Raw genomic sequence first — 17836 nt, forward strand, 5'->3', positions numbered from 1 at the left:
GTAACAATTTTTTTATTAAGATAAAAATAATACAAAGAATTAAAACTAATCAATTTCGCAATATGAAGCACCATGCATATATGAAGCATTTTTCTTAATATGTGTGCGGTTTTCTATCTACCGTATTGTACTAGCCTACCCAGGGGCTCTCTAAACGGGAAATATAAATAGGCCTTTACTTTTTCTCTAGCAGGGAGCCTGCTAGCGGATTGCTTTCTTTTTTATTAAAAACTCGTTCGCATTTTTAAATTGAAAACGGTTTCGTTATTTCCCTTACAAACCCTTATAATTTCGCTGTTACGTGACGGCCACTCACACAACGCTGAACAAAGGTAACACGGTCTATATCTCCCATAGAGCTTAGGGTACCAAAATTAGAATATTTGGTGATAGAGGCGCTTGTTGCACGCAGCGGTCTGCTGGTTGAAAAGATAGGGCCTTATTCAGTATTTTTGGTGAAATATTTATTGGTTTTTATTTATTCCCTTTGAAATGAGATGGAAACCGTAGTAGAGGAAATTATTACGGACAAGACGATCAGTCCTGAGTTCCAAAGAGCAATCTACGCGAGAGGACGGGTAACTGCTCGGGCCTACGAGATCGAACAAGAGTTGGCACGGGTAAGTCTGATTTGTAAAAAGGTAGAATCGCTGAGGATTTTAATAGGATAACTGCAGTTACCAGAGGGAGTAATCCTAACTGTCGGAATAGTAACTACGCTATATATGCAAATTATTTAATAAGCGACTAATTTACCTAGCCTATTGCGATGACATATATACCTTCCGTGGTTCAGTTCATTTTGGCTTATTTTACAACATTTCGTTAAGGTGAATAAGATTTCTTTTGAAATAGCCTGTGAAATGCCTCCCTAGTGGAGTATTAGGCAAAAAAAAGATGTCGGCGAGCTATTATGGAATATTAATATGTAGATTAGAATTTATTATTGTCTAATTTAAATACCACGGGTCGGTTGTCAATAAGAAAGGTAACGGCAATAAGCACGTCTCATGCGTGACTTGTGACCCCAGTCCTCTTGAGGCCCTTTTAATATCGATTGTGCTAGTAAAAGTAGCATATTAGGGACGGACCATTATTTTCTTGGAGGGGGGGGGGGATGAAAAATTTTCCTCTGCAAATTTTTTTTTTTAGTTTATGCACCTCTGCAAACATTTTTTTTTCGAAATTCTTACTATATTTTGTTATACATATCGTGTTTACAAACAATTTATTTTGTCTTTCCAGGCCCTGCAAACAATTTTTTTCAATATTTTTCATCCCCCCCCCCCCCTCCAAAAAAATAATGGTCAGTCCCTTATGCTACAAGAAGTGCTAGATTTTTTCAAAATTATGCTCGTTTTTGAAAATTATGCTACTTTTTGTTTAAGTATGTTTTTTGATGCGATCAAGAAAAGGGACTTTTTTGCGTTACATTCAGGTCTTCCATTTGCCTTTTGTTTACTTCAGAGCCCGATCTCTAGCAGTTTGAATGGGTGCTGGCCTATCGTGTGGCTGCCCATTTCGCATTTGCAAGCCCGGGGGGGGGAAGTTTTGTACGGGGAGGCTCCGCCCGAAGATCCAACCCCTTACCCTTTTATATACCATTTTGATAGAAAAGGTACCCCTTTTGTATACCTTTTATTGCAAAAAGGCACCCCTTTCATATACGTACACGACATCACATTTACCTAAGACGGGAGTTTTCTTGTCATTTTTATGTAGCGCTTAATAAATTAAGACGATACATCCAAAAGTTGCATCTGCTCGAAATGTTTAATGTATCGGCCTTTTAAAATATCATTATGGAAGATTTCCCTACCCTTTCATATACCTAAATTTGTGAAATCCCTACCCTTTTATATACCTGGAGCCTGAAAAAGGTACCCCTTTCGGGCGGAGCCTCCCCGTTTAGGCCATAATAGGGAGTACCCCCCCCCCCGGGTTTGCAAGTTGCTTGACGCCAATTTGTTGCTTGTGAAAGCGGAAACTGAGGCTGACGCAATCTTTACTTCCAGTCTACCCAGTCCCCAATGCAAGGCGACGAGCGATGCAATATTGCGGTAACCTTCCTTTCCCTCCCCCAGACGAATGAAAACATGCTGAACCATGGACACAACTTGAAAATTATCAATTTTAGAGACCAAGAAAGTCATGAATCTGGTAATCTTTCCTTTAAAAATACAAAAAATATGCCAATTATGCTAGCAGTGCTACTTTTATCAAAAGTGCAAAAATTGTGCTCGTTTTTCCAAATTATGTCAGAAATAGATCTTATTACGGTTTTCGACGCCATCTTGACGAGTAGGCAAAGCGGGTAGAAATTACAGTATTTGTATGGGAATCCGACGGCAAATATCTGTTACAGAAATCGAATTCTGGACAACTTATAAATTGTAAAGTTAAGATACTAGGCAAAAGTTTTTATTCGTCAAGTTTGAAGGATGTAGCTGGGCTAGAAAGCGTTCAGTTACTTTTTTAATTTCCATACATTTGTCTGTATTTTTTCCCACAAATTGACGCAGTTCGCGGGAAAAATGTTAAGGCCTATTATGCTATAGTCCTCTTTCCTTCGCCGAGGTTTCTTTTGTATACGCTTACAACAGTGCTACACGGGTTCTTCTCTAACAACTCTAGACAAAATACAATAAAGGTTTACCCTGTTTCATGCCATTTTTAGTGCAGAATGCACTTTTGTGTTGGTAAGTGGGCTGTTGTCTGCTAACCCACTAATTATCTTAACCACTAATGCGCTATGTCGTAAACTTTATAGTTCGGATTAATTAATTGATATCAATTATTCTTGTGAAGAGGGTAGGGATGAGGAGCACCTGACTGTACACTAGGGAAAACGTGGAGTATATCTACGTTTTTTGTATTCATACCAGAAAGGTATGTTTGTTTGAGAAAACCCTATGCTTTCCTTGTGGTAGTATTCTTTCTAGAACAAAGTGCTTTTTTCATACATTTTCGGTTTTATTTGGTAGATTTATTTGCTACAGAAGCTTGGCTAGTAATGCCATACTTAGAAATAGGAAGACTCTATAGCAGCTCTATCGGCTAATTTAACATCAAGATGTAAACTTATGCTTTCCCTCTCGTGTTAAAGGGACTATTTCACGGGGATTTTGCAGATTTTTGGTAATAAAGGGTAAGGCAACTTAACACGTGATCTTTGCACATTTAGCTAGTAAAGATATAGTGACATAGTCCCTTTAAACTGTACTCTGTGCAGCGGCCATGAACAGACCACTTAGTAACCTTGGGCTAAAAAATCACATTGGCTGATTTAATTGCGGGTCTTTACTTGCCTGGACTGAATTGTATTATTTCTTTTACTCTGAGAATATTAAACAGCCCCGCAGCTGGATTATTGTTGTATTTTACTAGGGTGACAGTAAACCTTTTGATGAAGTTGTAGTACTTTATGGAGACCCTCAAGCATTCGGCCAGCCACCCATCACGTCTGTGAGACAGGTAAGTAATAATTGTTTAGTATCGCAATACATTTGCGATGTAAAGGTTTCCTAAAAAACATCTCCTGACCCAAACATTTTAATTTTTCGTGTACATAAACTTCTTAACTTCTTACTTAAACTTATTTTGTAATTTATTAGGGTCCCAAAAGTGTACCCGGCGTACTTAAGTTTTCCTGGGCTTCAGCCCCCAGAGGAATAGGTTTGCGGGCGTCTGTGATAAACGTTTTTAGGGATCTACGCTTTGCACCAAAATAATAGAGGCTCCCTAATTTAAGGGCTAATTTTAAGGTCCGAGCTCCGTACTTAAGTTTTCCTGGGCTTCAGCCCCCAGAGGAATAGGTTTGCGGGCGTCTGTGATAAACGTTTTTAGGGATCTACGCTTTGCACCAAAATAATAAAGAGGCTCCCTAATTTAAGGGCTAATTTTAAGGTCCGAGCTCCGACCTGCCATACCTCCCCCCCCTCCCCCCCCCCCCACACACACACACACACACACACACACACACACACACACACACTTCCTTTGGGACCCTGATATATTATCGAATTATCGTTTCTCTCACGATATTTCCACTGCATACTGCTAGTCTTCATCAGGTGATGCGGCCGACTGCTGGTTACGCGTAACCTTGTATACTTCTGTAATTTCGATTACTTTAACACCCGCGAAAGACGCACCCTGAATTTAGCAACTCAAATTTTGGACAAGACGAATACGAACTAAAAAAAAAACAAGATGGAGAAAAACTTGTTGCATGAATTACCTATTACTGTTGAAGTAATAGGCCATCGTTGACACTGCAAACAACTTTTAGGAGTTGTGAAACTTGTAAAAGCAATGACCAGTTCGCTCTTGTAGTATGAGAGTGTCAATCCACGGAAATTTATGGCACCTTTTCCAATAATATCCCCGCAGATAAGCCGCACCCTAGATGACCACACAGATTGAAGCTTATTTTCAATCCAGATCAAGCAAAACCAACCAGTTTAGGACTTTAAATGTATAGTTTGGGTCTTTTTGGAAAACCGCCATCACGTGGATTCATCCTAAATTGCACTCCAGGACCAAAGCAACGGATTAAAAAAAAAGCCTAAAGAGGAACTGAAAAGGATTTTGGGCCCTTGTGTTAAAATACCACCACGTACATTAAAGCTTATTTGCACTCCAGATCCAGCAAAGCCGGACAGTTTAAGACTTGAAATGTACAGTCTGGGTCTTTTTTTGAATCCGCCATCAGGTGGATTCATCCTAATTTTCAATCCAGGTCCAAAACAATGTAATGAGAAAAAAGCTACAAGACCAACTGAAAATGACGACTTTGGGCCTTTCTGTTGAAATACCACCAGGTAGATTAAAGCTTATGTTCACTCCAGATCCGGCAAAACCGGCTGGTTTGAAACTTGACATGTGCAGTTGGGAATCCGCCATCACATGGATTCATCCTCATTTTCACTCCAGGTCCAAAACATTCGATTAAGAAAAGTGACTAGTGAGGAACTGAAAATGACAATTTTTTGCCTTTATGTTGAAATACCACCACGAAAATTTAAGCTTATTTTCTCTCCAGATCCAGCAAAGACGGCCAGTTTAAGACTTGAAATGGACAGTTTGGGTCTTTTTGGAAATCCGCCATCACGTGGATTCATCTTAGTTTTCACTCCACGTCCAAGACAATGGATTAAGAAAAGTGCTACACGAGCAACTGAAAATGACGATTTTAGGCCCTTTTGTTGAAATACCACCAGGTAGATTAAAGCTTATTTTCACTCCAGATCTAGCAAAGCCGGCCAGTTTAAGACTTGAAATGGACAGTTTGGGTCTTTTTGGAAATCCGCCATGACGTGGATTCATCCTTATTTTATTTCCAGGTCCAAAACAACGGATTAAGAAAAGTGCTACAAGAGGAACTGAAAATGACAATTTTGTGCACTTGTGTTGAAATACAACCAGCAAGATTTAACTTATTCTCACTCCAGACCCAGCAAAACTGGCCAGTTTGACACTTGAAATGTACCGTTTGGGTCTTTTTGGAAATCCGCCATCAGGCGGATTCATTCTAATTTTTACTCCAGGTCCAAAACAATCGATTAAGAAAAGTGCCTAAAGAAGAGCTGAAACTGACGAATTTTCGCCTTTGTGTTGGAATACCACCACGCAGATTAGAGCTATTTTTTTCACTTCAGATCCAGCAAAACCGGCCAGCTTAAGACTTGAAATGCACAGTTTGGGTCTATTTAAAAATCCGCCATCACGCAGATTCATCTTAATTTTCATTCCACGTCCAAAACAATGGATTAAGAAAAGTGCCTCAAGAGGAACTGAAAATGACGATTTTGGTTCCTTGTGATAAAATACCACCACGAAGGTGGTCCAGCAAAACTGGCCAGTTTGAGACTTGACATGTACAGTTTGGGTCTTTTTGGAAATCTGCTATCACATGGATTCATCCTAATTTTCACTCCAGGTCTAAAACAATGGATGAAAAGAAGTGCTACAAGAGGAACTGAAAATGACGATTTTGGGCCCATGCGTTTGAAAACCACCACACAGATTAAAGGTTATTTTAACTCCAGATCCAGCAAAACAGGCCAGTTTAAGACTTGAAATGTACAGTTTGGTTCTTTTTGGAAATCCGCCATAACGTGTATTTATCCTAATTTTTACTCCACGTCCAAGACAATGGATTAAGAAAAGTGCTACACGAGCAACTGAAAATGACGATTTTTGGCCTGTGTGTTGAAATACCACAACGCCGATTAAAGCTGAGTTTCACTCCAGGTCAAGCAAAACCAACCAGTTTAAGACTTAAAATGTGCAGTTCGGGTCTTTTGTGAAATCCGCCATCACGTGGATTTGCATCTGATTTGCACTCCAGGACCAAAGCAATGGATTAAGAAAAGTGCCTCAAGAGGAACTGAAAATGACGATTTTGGGCCCTTGTGTTAAAATACCACCGTGCAGATTAAAACTTGTTTTCACTCCAGATCCTGCAACACCGGCCAGTTTGAGACTTGAAATGTACAGTTTGGGTCTTTTTGGAAATCCGCCATCACGGGGATTCATCTTAATTTTCAATCCAGGTCCAAGACAATGTAATAAGAAAAAAGCTACAAGACCAACTGAAAATGACGATTTTGGGTCTTTCTGTTGAAATACCATCAGGTCGATTAAAGCTTATTTTCACTCTAGATCCAGCAAAACCGGACGGTTTGAAACTTGACATGTACAGTTTGGGTCTTTTTGGAAATCCGCCATCGCGTGGATTCATCCTAATTTTCACTCCATGTCCAAAACAATCGATTAAGAAAAGTGCCTAAAGAGGTGCGGCTTATCTGCGTGTGTTTACGGTACACTATTGCTGTTGACGTTGTTAGGGTGAATCCTTATGTGAATTAGCTCTTTGACCCTGCATGTGTAACAAAGAGTATCACGATCAATACGCCATTCCAAAACGGGTGGTGTCCGATATTGTGGGCGTGCTCTGAAAAGGTCTGCCAGTCTCGCCGATATCAACGTAGCCAAATTCACAGGAAATCCTGAAAAAAATTCCATCTTGCTTAGCTGGGTAAACAGCGTGTTTTGATCTCAAAACAGCGCGTTCATCTTGTAATTGATTAAAAAAGTTAGGCGTGATGTTGTTTGTTTGTTTTGTACTGTTTTATAAAATCGGGCGACAGATTTTAAATCGTACCGAAGTATATATTATATTGCCTGATATCCATCGTACGATTTTGTAAAGCTTGATGTTTTATCCGTTGATTGCGCGCGAAAATTAATCGGTGGGTGATTCCCAGTATACTGAAGACTTCATTGTTAAGGGTTTCGTTATACCGCGTTTTACTGCACTAAATTTGTACTTTCCTATCTCTGTCAACAGTTTCTGGCATGTGTGCTTTGTCCGCATTTTCTTGACGACTCAAGCTACCCACAGGATGTCAGAGAAAAAGCTCGCAGAATTCTCAAGACAACACTCGGATTTTCAATAGGCAAGAATAAGGCTGTTCCAAAGATGCTGGGAATTTTCCAAATTTTCCAAAGTTGCTCAAAATTTCTTAAAAAGTTGCCAGAAAGTTGCTCCAAAATCTAGAAAGTTGCTCGAAAAAAATCCAAAACGTTTTAAATTTCTCCAAATATATGCTCATTTCCCTTTGCAATTTCACTGCAACAGAATATAATCTAAATAACGTTTTAAGGCAAAAATTTGTTGAATTACAAGAAATTCTTTCACCGAGAACAGTCGTGAAGATACCGATGATGTCATGTTTGCTGACGAGTTAATGCTGAATGATTCAAAAGTTGAAGCATCTTCTGAACTTCCTCGGAAATCTTCGCCAAACTTCGTTTATCTACGGAAAAGTTCGAAAAATGCTCGAAAACGTTCGTATGGCCTTAAAACAACACTCGGAAATTTTTTTTCGGAAATCTAAGGTTTAAAAATTGATCAGAATACAAAACGTTGCAGGAAAGATGAAAAGTTGCCAAAAAGTTGCCAAGCGTCTTTTGGACAGCCTTACGGCAAGACGTACATTTTGTTTTGCTGTATGATTTTTAATTTGCACCGCCCTAGCTGTGTTAATCTGCCTGTGATTAGAGAAAAAAAAAACTTAGGGTGAGGATGTTGTTGTCAATCATCAATTTTCTGAATTAGTGGAGACTTACTCTTCCCCTAAGAGAAAGGATGGCGGTATTAAAGTCGTTTAAAAGTCATTACTCGTTGAAACAAGAAGCGAAAACCAGCCAAAGCGTGACTTGTCTGATTTAAAACCAGATTCTTTCTGGATAGGGATGTAATCCAAAACGTATGACCACAAGCAGGATAATTATGTTGCCGGTTAAAGTAATCAACCCTGCTCCAAAACCTTAATAACACTGCGTCCCTATATCAAAGCATTCTCTCTTGATCAAAGATCTGATCAACGACATTGTGTTTGTGTAGGCTCTTACACTGATTTTATTGGATTGAGAATTGTTCGTGAAGATGTAGCCAAGTACATCTCAAGAAGAGATGATTATCCTGCAGACCCAGATGACATCATTTTAACAAACGGGGGAGCAATAGGGATACAGGTTCGTTATAAGAACAATTACAAAACAGTCTACCGTACGGGAAAAGATTGCGGATGTACAACACTTTGCGAACCTAACACAGCTAGTAGGCTCATAGATACAATATTTTGTATGAAATTCCTCTCTGTACCGAACCACATTGAGTATGTTACGTTTGAAGGTTCTAGACCTTTTAAGGGATCAATTGTTGGGAGTCAATTTGTAAATAGCATTTGGCCTTCTCTACGGAAAGCCGTTTGCTAATGAGCCAAAATGAAAACAATGATGTCAGCGAGGAATTCTCTATAGGTAAGTAAGCACTGGGAGGCGTGGTGGCCAAATCGGCTAGCACGCTGGACTCCGGATCGAGCGGTCCGGGGTCAGGCCCTGGCTGGGGTCATTGTGTTGTGTTCTTGGGTAAGGCACTTTACTCTTACAGTGCCCCTTTCCACCCAGGTGTATAAATGGGTACCGGCGAATTTAATGCTTGGGGGTAACCCTGCGATGGACTAGCGTCCTTCCGGGGGGATAAGAAATACTCCTAGTCGCTTCAGTCTTAAACCGGTTTTACTCCAATTGTTTGTTCTACTCTGTACTACAGTATTCTGTCAGTTTCCGCTACTTCTTTATTAAGCAACTAAGGAACATTCACTGACAGACACTTTTCATGTAATTCCAGATTGGCCTCGCAGCGCTCAAGACTAGTTCTACCAACGACTGGGGAAGGGCAGGACTCATGATTCCGATTCCGGTGTTTTTTCAGTACACTGCCAGGATCACAGATGAAAACTTTTACACCGTAAGATTTGTCTTAAGTAAAAAAAAAACAACGTTTCAACATCGCTCACGATGTCATTTCAAGTAAATGCGTAGTTCAGTTTGTGCTATTTAAAGATCTTCATATTACGATTTGTCTTTATATTCTTTATTTTACTCTCACAGAGCCTCTTTCCACCCAGGTGCATAAATATCGGTGAATTTAATGCTGGGGGTATCCTGCGATAAGCTATATAATATCCCATCTAGGGGGTAGTAGAAATACTCCTAGTCGCTTCATGCTACGGAAACCAGGATACGCTTCATGCGGTAGAGGTCACTGGCTCCGACGCAGACTTCATCGTAAACGTACTCATAGAGTCCGCCACTAATCAGCATTAACTTATTTTCCTTACTAAATGGATTTTTTAACGTTGGAGGAGAAGAACTCCTCAATGTCATGTAATTATTCCATATAATTTTTTTCTGGACAGATTCCTTACTATTTGGACGAAGAAAACAACTGGAATTTGAACATCAGTGAACTGAAGAGAGCACTAGACGAGGCCAGGCCGCACTGTACACCGAGGGGACTGGTGCTCATTAATCCGGGCAATCCCACAGGTATCAAGTGACGAAGTCATGATTGCTTTGAATCATATCAGAGAAACTTCCTTTTTTCTCACTTGATATAATCAAAGTGGCTGAGCCACTGAACTCGAAAGAAAAAATTACGAAAGGATTAGAATGTTGAGGCCACTGAACAGTCAGAGTTCGTATTTATCGACTGGTCATTGTTTCTAGTAATACCACCGGTTAATCCCTGCAATGTCCTTTTTGTTCCTTTTCTCATTAACGCTGGTAGATTTTTTTTTAATTTTATAGAACGTTGTTTCTTGACATAATCATTATTCTATAGCTGTTCTCAATATAGTATAATTTTATTTACCAGCAGGTATCAAAGATTCGTAGTATGTGCTGTACGATCTCAATTATTGTCAACCCCTAGATGGCCGACTATCCTTACACAACAAATAGTACTCAAATCCAGTCTAACTGATTTAATATAGTGTTAAAGGATTTGTTGTATAACTCAGTCCTTATCAAAGTACAAGCTATGTTTTTGTTCGTGTTATTTATTTTTGTATCTGTTTTTGATATATATATATATATTCTTTTTTCTTTTTCCATAGGGAACGTCTTGACTTACGACAACATTAGGGACGTTATTAAGTTTTGCGCTAGAGAGAAACTGGTTTTATTTGCCGATGAAGTGTATCAAGAAATAGTGTTGACCAAAGAGGCCCAGTTCCACTCGTGTAAGAAGGTTCTGAGGGACCTTGGGCCCGAGTACAATAAGTTTCAACTGATGTCGATAAACTCAGTCTCCAAAGGAATTTACGGCGAGTGAGTGTGAGATATTTGTTATTCCTTTTGGCGTGCCTTTGAGTACTCACACTACGTTGGTCACAGGAATTAGTGCAAACTAAAATGGTTTTGTTCGTAGACCTACTCGAACAATTTTGACATAATTATGTGGCTGAGTAACATATTGTATACGACTCTTGAGCGATGCATATCCTGCCGCAACAGGTACTCGCCAAGATACCTGTGGCGAGACCAAACAATCTGGCCTGATTACATATGTCACCAAGGCGTTTGAAAGGCAATCCGACATATAATGTCTGCATGGTTCGTTGTTATTTTTGGCCAGCTATAAAATAGAAGAAGGCCATAACACTCTTCTGATGAAGGGTAAAACAACCTTACGCATCGTGCTCCATATAGACATAAACGTTAGGCTACATAGTAAGAACTGTTAACACATCCGACACATTGCACCTAGCTGTTTACGATTGATACAAGACTTTTTTACATTAATTTACTTAACCGTGACATTCATTTTCTTTCCAGCATTTTGGTTAAGCTTTAATTTCGTGTTCTATTGTTGTTTGTTTAAGGTGCGGCTTACGAGGAGCTTATTTAGAGTTAGTAGGATTCAGCAAAGAGGTCAAACGCCAGTTTAAAAACAAATTATCACCGCATAGTAGCCCTTCAACGATTGGACAGGTATTACAAAGATCTTATATGATTGCTTCAACTAACTGCAAAGGCGTAGAGCTTTCCCCAAGTTGCTCAAAGTTATTCATAAAGTTTCTGGAAATTTCTGAAAAAGGTGCTCGAAAGTTTCCCCAAAAATCCAAAACGCTGCATTTTATCAAGAAAATTTCTCCAAATATATGCTAATTTCCCTTTGAAGGTTTCATGCAATTTCACTGCAACAGAAGTATCTAAATAACATTTTCAGGCAAAACTTTTTTGAATTACAAGGATTTCTTCCACCAAGAAAAATCGTGAAGATATCGATGACGTCATGTTTGTTGACTTCGAACGTCGAAACGTCTTCGGATGTTCCACGAAAATCTTCGGCAAAACATCGTTGATCTTCGGAAACGTTCGTATGGCTTTCGGACGATACGCGGACAATTTTCGGAGATATTCGGTCTAGAAATTGCTCAAAATGCATCACGTTGCTCGAAAGGAAAAAAAAGTTGCTCAAAGGGGAAAAAGTTGCTCAAAATATGAAAACTGGCCGAGCAACTTGCGGAAAGCCCTACAAAAGCGTGTCCATATTCAAATCCGGCTCCCATGCATTCATGAGTAAGTAGCTAAAAGGAATTATTGTTCTATGGATAAGGCAAACCTTACGGCAGACTTTTCAAGGGCATACACAAAAACTTTGAAAGTTTCGAAGGTTGTCACGCCATGATGGTATGATCAGCTGCTTAGCAACCGTTGCTTGGCAAACTCGAGACGAAAACTCCGGGAAAGACGTTTAACGTTCTCGACTGAGCTGAAAACGTTTAGTTTTATAATGCACCCAAGAAAAATATGTTTATGTTAAAGAAAAAAGCTTGAAGCAAAATTAATTTATTATTGAAGGCTGCCGTGAGTGCAATGTGCAATCCGCCTCAGCCTGGGGACGAGTCATACGAGACGTTTATCAAGGTAAGATATATATATATATATATTTAACTTAGGTAACTGATGAAGGTCTATGTCCGAAACGTTTTTTTATTAAATTTTTAAATTTTTAACTCTTTTACCGTCAGAAGTTGTCCGTCCTTGCTTTTTCAAACGTTTTTAAATTCATTCTTGCGGTGAGGCTTGGACTGTGAATCTACATGATCCTCCTGACGCAGTGGCATTCTTTGTTGGCTTGAGGCATTTCATAACCGTTTTTTATATATTTAACTTATTATATACTCGAAAGAGGGAGATATTGGAGGTTGCCGAACACCGCAATACCGCAAAAAAAAAACCGGAAATGCCGCAATTTGTATAGCTGGCGGATGCCTGTGTAGCTGGCGGATTCGCTGACGAGAGGGCAAAAAAAGAGGCAAAGACGAGCGATGGGACCGTGGAAACAATGGCACAGCTTTAAACTGATTGTTAAAACAGTCAAATTGTAGGTTTTAATATGTGACAAAATATTGCTGTGTCAGGTTGCCTCCGAAACGACCACAAATGGCTTAAAGTGGTCGGAAAAAAATTGAAGGATACGTTTTTATACCAACTACCGCATCCGCAATACCGCAATTCAAGATTAAAATTAACGAAATACCGCAAGAAACATTGACCAATGCCGCAATATCGCAAACCCCAATGTCCCCCTCTAGAAATTTATAGCTCATGATCTGATTGTTATTCATTGAGAGTGTAAATAGTTTTCTTAAGTTAATTTTTATTTTAATTCTTAATTTGTCAATGAGCTTATTATAAAGCGCAACTGGGTATTTATATAGAAGTTGCGCTATATATACGTTAATTATTATTATTATTATTATTAAGATAATTTCGGATGTTGCATACTGCTGCTTGTGTATTCTTACCTTTTTCACAGGAAAAGATAGCCATATTGGACTCTTATCAAAGGAAAGCCAAGATCACCACGTCAATGTTGAATTCTTTAGAAGGAGTGACATGTAATGAAGTGACTGGAGCCTTGTATGCATTTCCCAGAATTCATCTCCCTCGAAAAGCTATTGAAGAGGCCAAGGTAAGAACATCAGTTGTTTTAAGCAGGACTCGGGGGGTAACTCAACAAAGTTTCATACGGGGAGGCTTCGATGACGGTGAGTTCGGATTTGAATTAGTAAACACCATTTCTAACACTCTCTCCCTCCCTCCCTCCCTCCGCTACACATATCGATTTTGGAACCTCACCTTACAATCTTGTTTAAGGTTGCTAGTAGCCAGGTAGCTCAACTTTTAATAAGGGAGTGTAAGGGAGGGAGGGGAGGGGAAGGACAAAAGTGCAAAGCTTCCCAACACTTTATTTTGTCTGTGATTGATCCAGGGCTGCAAATAACAGTCGGTCATCGGACACTGGCCAACCAAAATTTGCTTATGTCCGACGAAATACCAAGTGTGGTCGGACATGATGTCTGGACAATTTTTTGATTGTAAATCATTTTACGGCAACAGTGGATAAAAATTCAACCTTTTGTTTTTGGTGATGTCCGAACACAATTTTGTTTTGTCCGACCAAGATGGTGTCTTACTATGACATATGTCCTTTCAAGTGAAAAAAATTATTCGCAGCCCTGTTCAGATGAATAAGCCATTTAGTTTGTCTGTTCGAGATATTTTGTTAGGCCCCTTTAAACACCTCATTCATTCAGTTTTCCTACCTTTTCCTATATTTTAAGGTGTGAAAGGTTCCCTTTTCGGGTTGAGCCTCCTTGTATAGTCTATTATATATGAGAAGTACCTGAAAGAAGGAAAAAAGCTTAACTTGCATTGTAATAGAGATGGTCGTAGGACACTATTTCATCGTTGCTTATTGCTTTTGATTGTTTTGAGCAAACTGGGAGTAAAAATGGATGCGAAAGCCAGATTTGAAAAATATAACACTTGCGCGCGCCACATCATAAATAATTACCATATGGAGCAACCTTTAATTTAAGTCCTTTGTTATTTTATATTAGACTGGCCTTCATAGCGCTATACAATACATTGGCCGTTTTCACACTGGAGACGGACAAATCGTCTGGACGGACAGATCGTCTTAGTGTGAAAACGGGACGTACACGATTTTGGACGTACAGGTTGTCTGAATGACCGTTTTCACACTAGAAGATGGACAAGTCGTCTAGTGTAAATTGAAGGTGGCTTTTAGACGACCAAGTCGTCCTCAAAAATTCGTCTTCCCAGAAGGTCAGACTAAATGGCGTGGGTGGGTGGGTCGTGGGTCGTGGGTCGTGGGTCGTGGGTCGTGGGTCGTGGGTCGTGGGTCGTGGGTCGGTCGTGCGTTTTGGGTCAAGGCAAGTTCGCCCCCGATGCAAAGGAGCATTCTCACCGATTTGTTATTTTTGGATACCGTTTTTCTTATTAACAAAAACATGTTTTTCTTTCAAGTCGGGCCCACTGTTTCGCTTTTTTCCCTTCATGTCTGCCGGACAGTTTTACGGAAGTGGGCCGAAAATTGCAAGTATTTGCTTGACCTTGGCGTGCAGGCTGTTTGCCGACTGAGAATTTTCTGATCGGCAACGTTTTGGTAACAACCAATTTATTGAACGATTTCATGTAGGTAGCTTGGGGTTCTTCATTCCTTATCGATTAAATGATCATGTTATTCATTTATTTGTCTTTCCAATTTTATCAGGGAAGTCACGCTAGCCAATATATTTTATAATTTTTAAAGATTCGTGGCTTTTCTTGGTCATTTCAAGTGAAAAAGTTACAACTTCTCAAGTCTTTTTTTAACTTTAAGGGGTTTCTACAGAACACCTAATGGAATTTTTTTTTCCGGTGCATGGCCAACTTTTTATTCCTCTAATTGAAAAAAAAAAAAGAGTTTCTTTTCCGTTGATCGCTACTTACCAGTGATCCAATTAGTGGCGTGGGAACGCTCAAGTATGATTGGTTAAAAATAGGTGAAATGTACATGTTTGCTGAAAGCATTTGCGGAAGCATTATCAAAACTTGCACTGTCTGGGACTATAGCGAAAGGAATTATTTATATTCTTGAAATGACTTAATAATTGTACGCCGGTTTTAAGTACTAGAGATTTGTTTCACAAGGCCAAATCGATGTTGCTGTTTCAGAATCCGAACTTGTAGGTTTGTCGTCGACCGCGGTCAAACGACAGAAATATGCCAAAAACAAGACAAGTACTTCAAAGATAAGGTTTTGATTTTCACAATTTAAAGTTTCATACATTACCGGTATCGTGACAATTTACGAAGCTTTTTGGGGCTTTATTAAAAATGTTTGAAAATGGTGATATGTGGACTTCTCTGCGCCATTTTTTCAAAGCACTTTGGTTCAGATGTAAAACATTAAAAAGTAAAAACACTCTTATACCTGGGAAAACGGGAATGTTCAGGAAAGCGTGACTCTCGCGTGACTAAGTTATAGTGACGTTGTGTTTTAGGTCAAAGTTAAAATGAGTGACAGATGTCAAACGAAAGGTGTCAAGGATTCGCGAGCGGTAGTTGTTGTACACTGTTGTATGTTGTACAATAAAAAATTGTGCTTATTGAGAAGCCTTTCCATCAACGCAACAGGAAATATGTTTATTTACACTCAGCAGCTATTTTTTGCTCATACTAACACATCAGATATGAACGAAACTCCCCGAAATAGGAAGAAAAGCTTTTGGTGAGGGTGCGTCGAGATTTGACCTTACGTTATCAATTGAAGCTTGAGGTTGCAGATGCACTATCGAAGGTTGCGGAAGGGAAATCAAAACTTGCAATGTCAAGCACTGTAGCGAAATGAACGTTTCATTTTGTTGAACTGACTAAAGTTATATTTTAGACCATTATTTTAAAATAAAAATGTTCATATTATTTGTGCATATATCCTGCGAAACCAAGAAACAAGAAACCAAGTGGAAATATTTCGACACTAGTTTGCCACTGATCCACACACTGGTCCCTGATTAAAATTCCGATTTTACACAGATGAAATGGCAGAAATAGAAGTAGCTGATCGGCTTTTCAGCCAAACTGAAGGAGCTTGTCCTTGTCGATGCAATCGTTTTAAGGGTGGTTTTGTTTGTTTAAGATTTTTCAGTTTTTCTGCTAGTAGCCTGCGTGGCTAACTGCGTGGCCGGCGTTCAAAGGGGAAGGAGAGGGGAAGTTCTAGCGGTAGTCTCATGCAACGAATATTGTAACACCTCCATCCGAGGTCTTTGAATGATTGAGTTCAAATTTTCGGCCTTGTTAAGCGTCACACATTTTTCGGTAAATTTAAAATCCAGAGATAGCTGGTAACTCGGCTCAAACACGCACGACCCACGACCCACGACCCACGACCCACGACCCACGACCCACGACCCACGACCCACGACCCACGACCCACGACCCACGACCCACGACCCACGACTCACGACCCACGACCCACGACGCACGCCAATTAGACAATCTCCTTCCCAGACAGCCAAATCGACGGACAAATTCAGACGACTTGTACGTTCAAAATCGTGTCCGTCCCGTTTTCACACTAAGACGATCTGTCCGTCTCAGACGATTTTTCTGTCTAGACGATTTGTCCGTCTCTAGTGTGAAAATGGCCAATTTGTTCGTCGATTTGGCCGTCTAGGAAGTCGATTTTTCGAGGACAACTTGGTCGTCTAGACGGACAAAAGCTGTCTTAAATTCATACTAGACAAACAAATCGTCAGACGACTTGTCCGTCTAGACGATTGGTCCGTCTTCTAGTGTGAAAACGGCCATTAGGTTAGTGATGGATGCAATTTTTCTCATTTACAACTTTAAGTGTGGCTGTTGAATCCCTTTGTGTTCTCTTCAGCTAGGGAACTGCACACCGGACGAGTTCTACTGCTGGCAGATGCTAGAGGCTACTGGGATAGCTCCCGTTTATGGAACTTTGTTTGGACAGAAAGAAGGAACCCACCATTTTAGGTCAGAGTACTATTTTGTTACACATCGCGCTTAGCACATTTCAACGAAGTTAAGGCCTGGGTCAGACGCCGTTCTTTACATAAGCCGAATCGAATTAGGCGGCGTTTGAAGCGATTTTTTTTTCAATTTGGAGCCCGCAACTCGCGTGAGGTTAATTTCCAGATAACAAGACGTATTCATATTAGACAAACTGCTCATAAATGCTATAGTAAGTATATCTATACACGCGAGTGTTCTTAAGTACTAGTGCGTTTGTGTCCTCGCGAGGGTTCGTGTACGGCTTCTGTGTGCTCGTGGCCGTTCGGAAGTGCACGTTTGTATGCGAGACAACTCGTGCGTGCTCGTGACTGTTCGCCAGAGTTCTTGTAAATTTTCATGCTGGTGTTTATGAATACTTGTTCTATTTTTCGATGGAAAAAAACTATCGGACACTTTTCGAAGACCTTCCGAAAACGGCATTAAAATCTCTTAGTTGTGAACAACCTCTCAGCAAGCGCTTGCCGGCTAAGGTGATCGGAGTGATGGGGCAGTTCCTGTAACAGTAAACAAAAATTCTATGTTGAATTCGTCAGTAATGTGAGATAAGATCCATGTCATAGAAAGACTCCACCACGTGAATACT

The 17836-nt window shown here is 39.9% G+C and overlaps 1 protein-coding gene across 1 annotated transcript; it reads left to right on the forward strand.

Annotated features, from left to right (window-relative positions):
- The first annotated feature begins 383 nt into the window (after nucleotides 1–383).
- On the forward strand, nucleotides 384–17801 carry LOC144651742 (alanine aminotransferase 2-like). Its single transcript, XM_078511713.1, has 11 exons — nucleotides 384–620; nucleotides 3388–3474; nucleotides 7355–7463; nucleotides 8414–8544; nucleotides 9203–9322; nucleotides 9774–9903; nucleotides 10473–10686; nucleotides 11241–11349; nucleotides 12223–12288; nucleotides 13184–13339; nucleotides 17102–17801. The coding sequence occupies exons 1-11, from the start codon at nucleotides 498–500 to the stop codon at nucleotides 17246–17248; spliced, it is 1392 nt and encodes a 463-aa protein (XP_078367839.1). The 5' UTR covers nucleotides 384–497; the 3' UTR covers nucleotides 17249–17801.
- The last annotated feature ends 35 nt before the right edge of the window (nucleotides 17802–17836 follow it).

The sequence above is a fragment of the Oculina patagonica genome, chromosome 4, assembly GCF_052425735.1.
Source record: "Oculina patagonica isolate OP01 chromosome 4, crgOcupat, whole genome shotgun sequence".
NCBI classification, from domain to species: domain Eukaryota; kingdom Metazoa; phylum Cnidaria; class Anthozoa; order Scleractinia; family Oculinidae; genus Oculina; species Oculina patagonica.

Bases quoted from the DNA above. Each gene is read 5' to 3' on its own strand.
- LOC144651742 (XM_078511713.1), top strand. From the start codon at position 498: ATGGAAACCGTAGTAGAGGAAATTATTACGGACAAGACGATCAGTCCT. The intron at 9,323-9,773 runs GTAAGATTTGTC...TTTTCTGGACAG, and splicing joins CAGATGAAAACTTTTACACC to ATTCCTTACTATTTGGACGA. The intron at 9,904-10,472 runs GTATCAAGTGAC...CTTTTTCCATAG, and splicing joins TAATCCGGGCAATCCCACAG to GGAACGTCTTGACTTACGAC.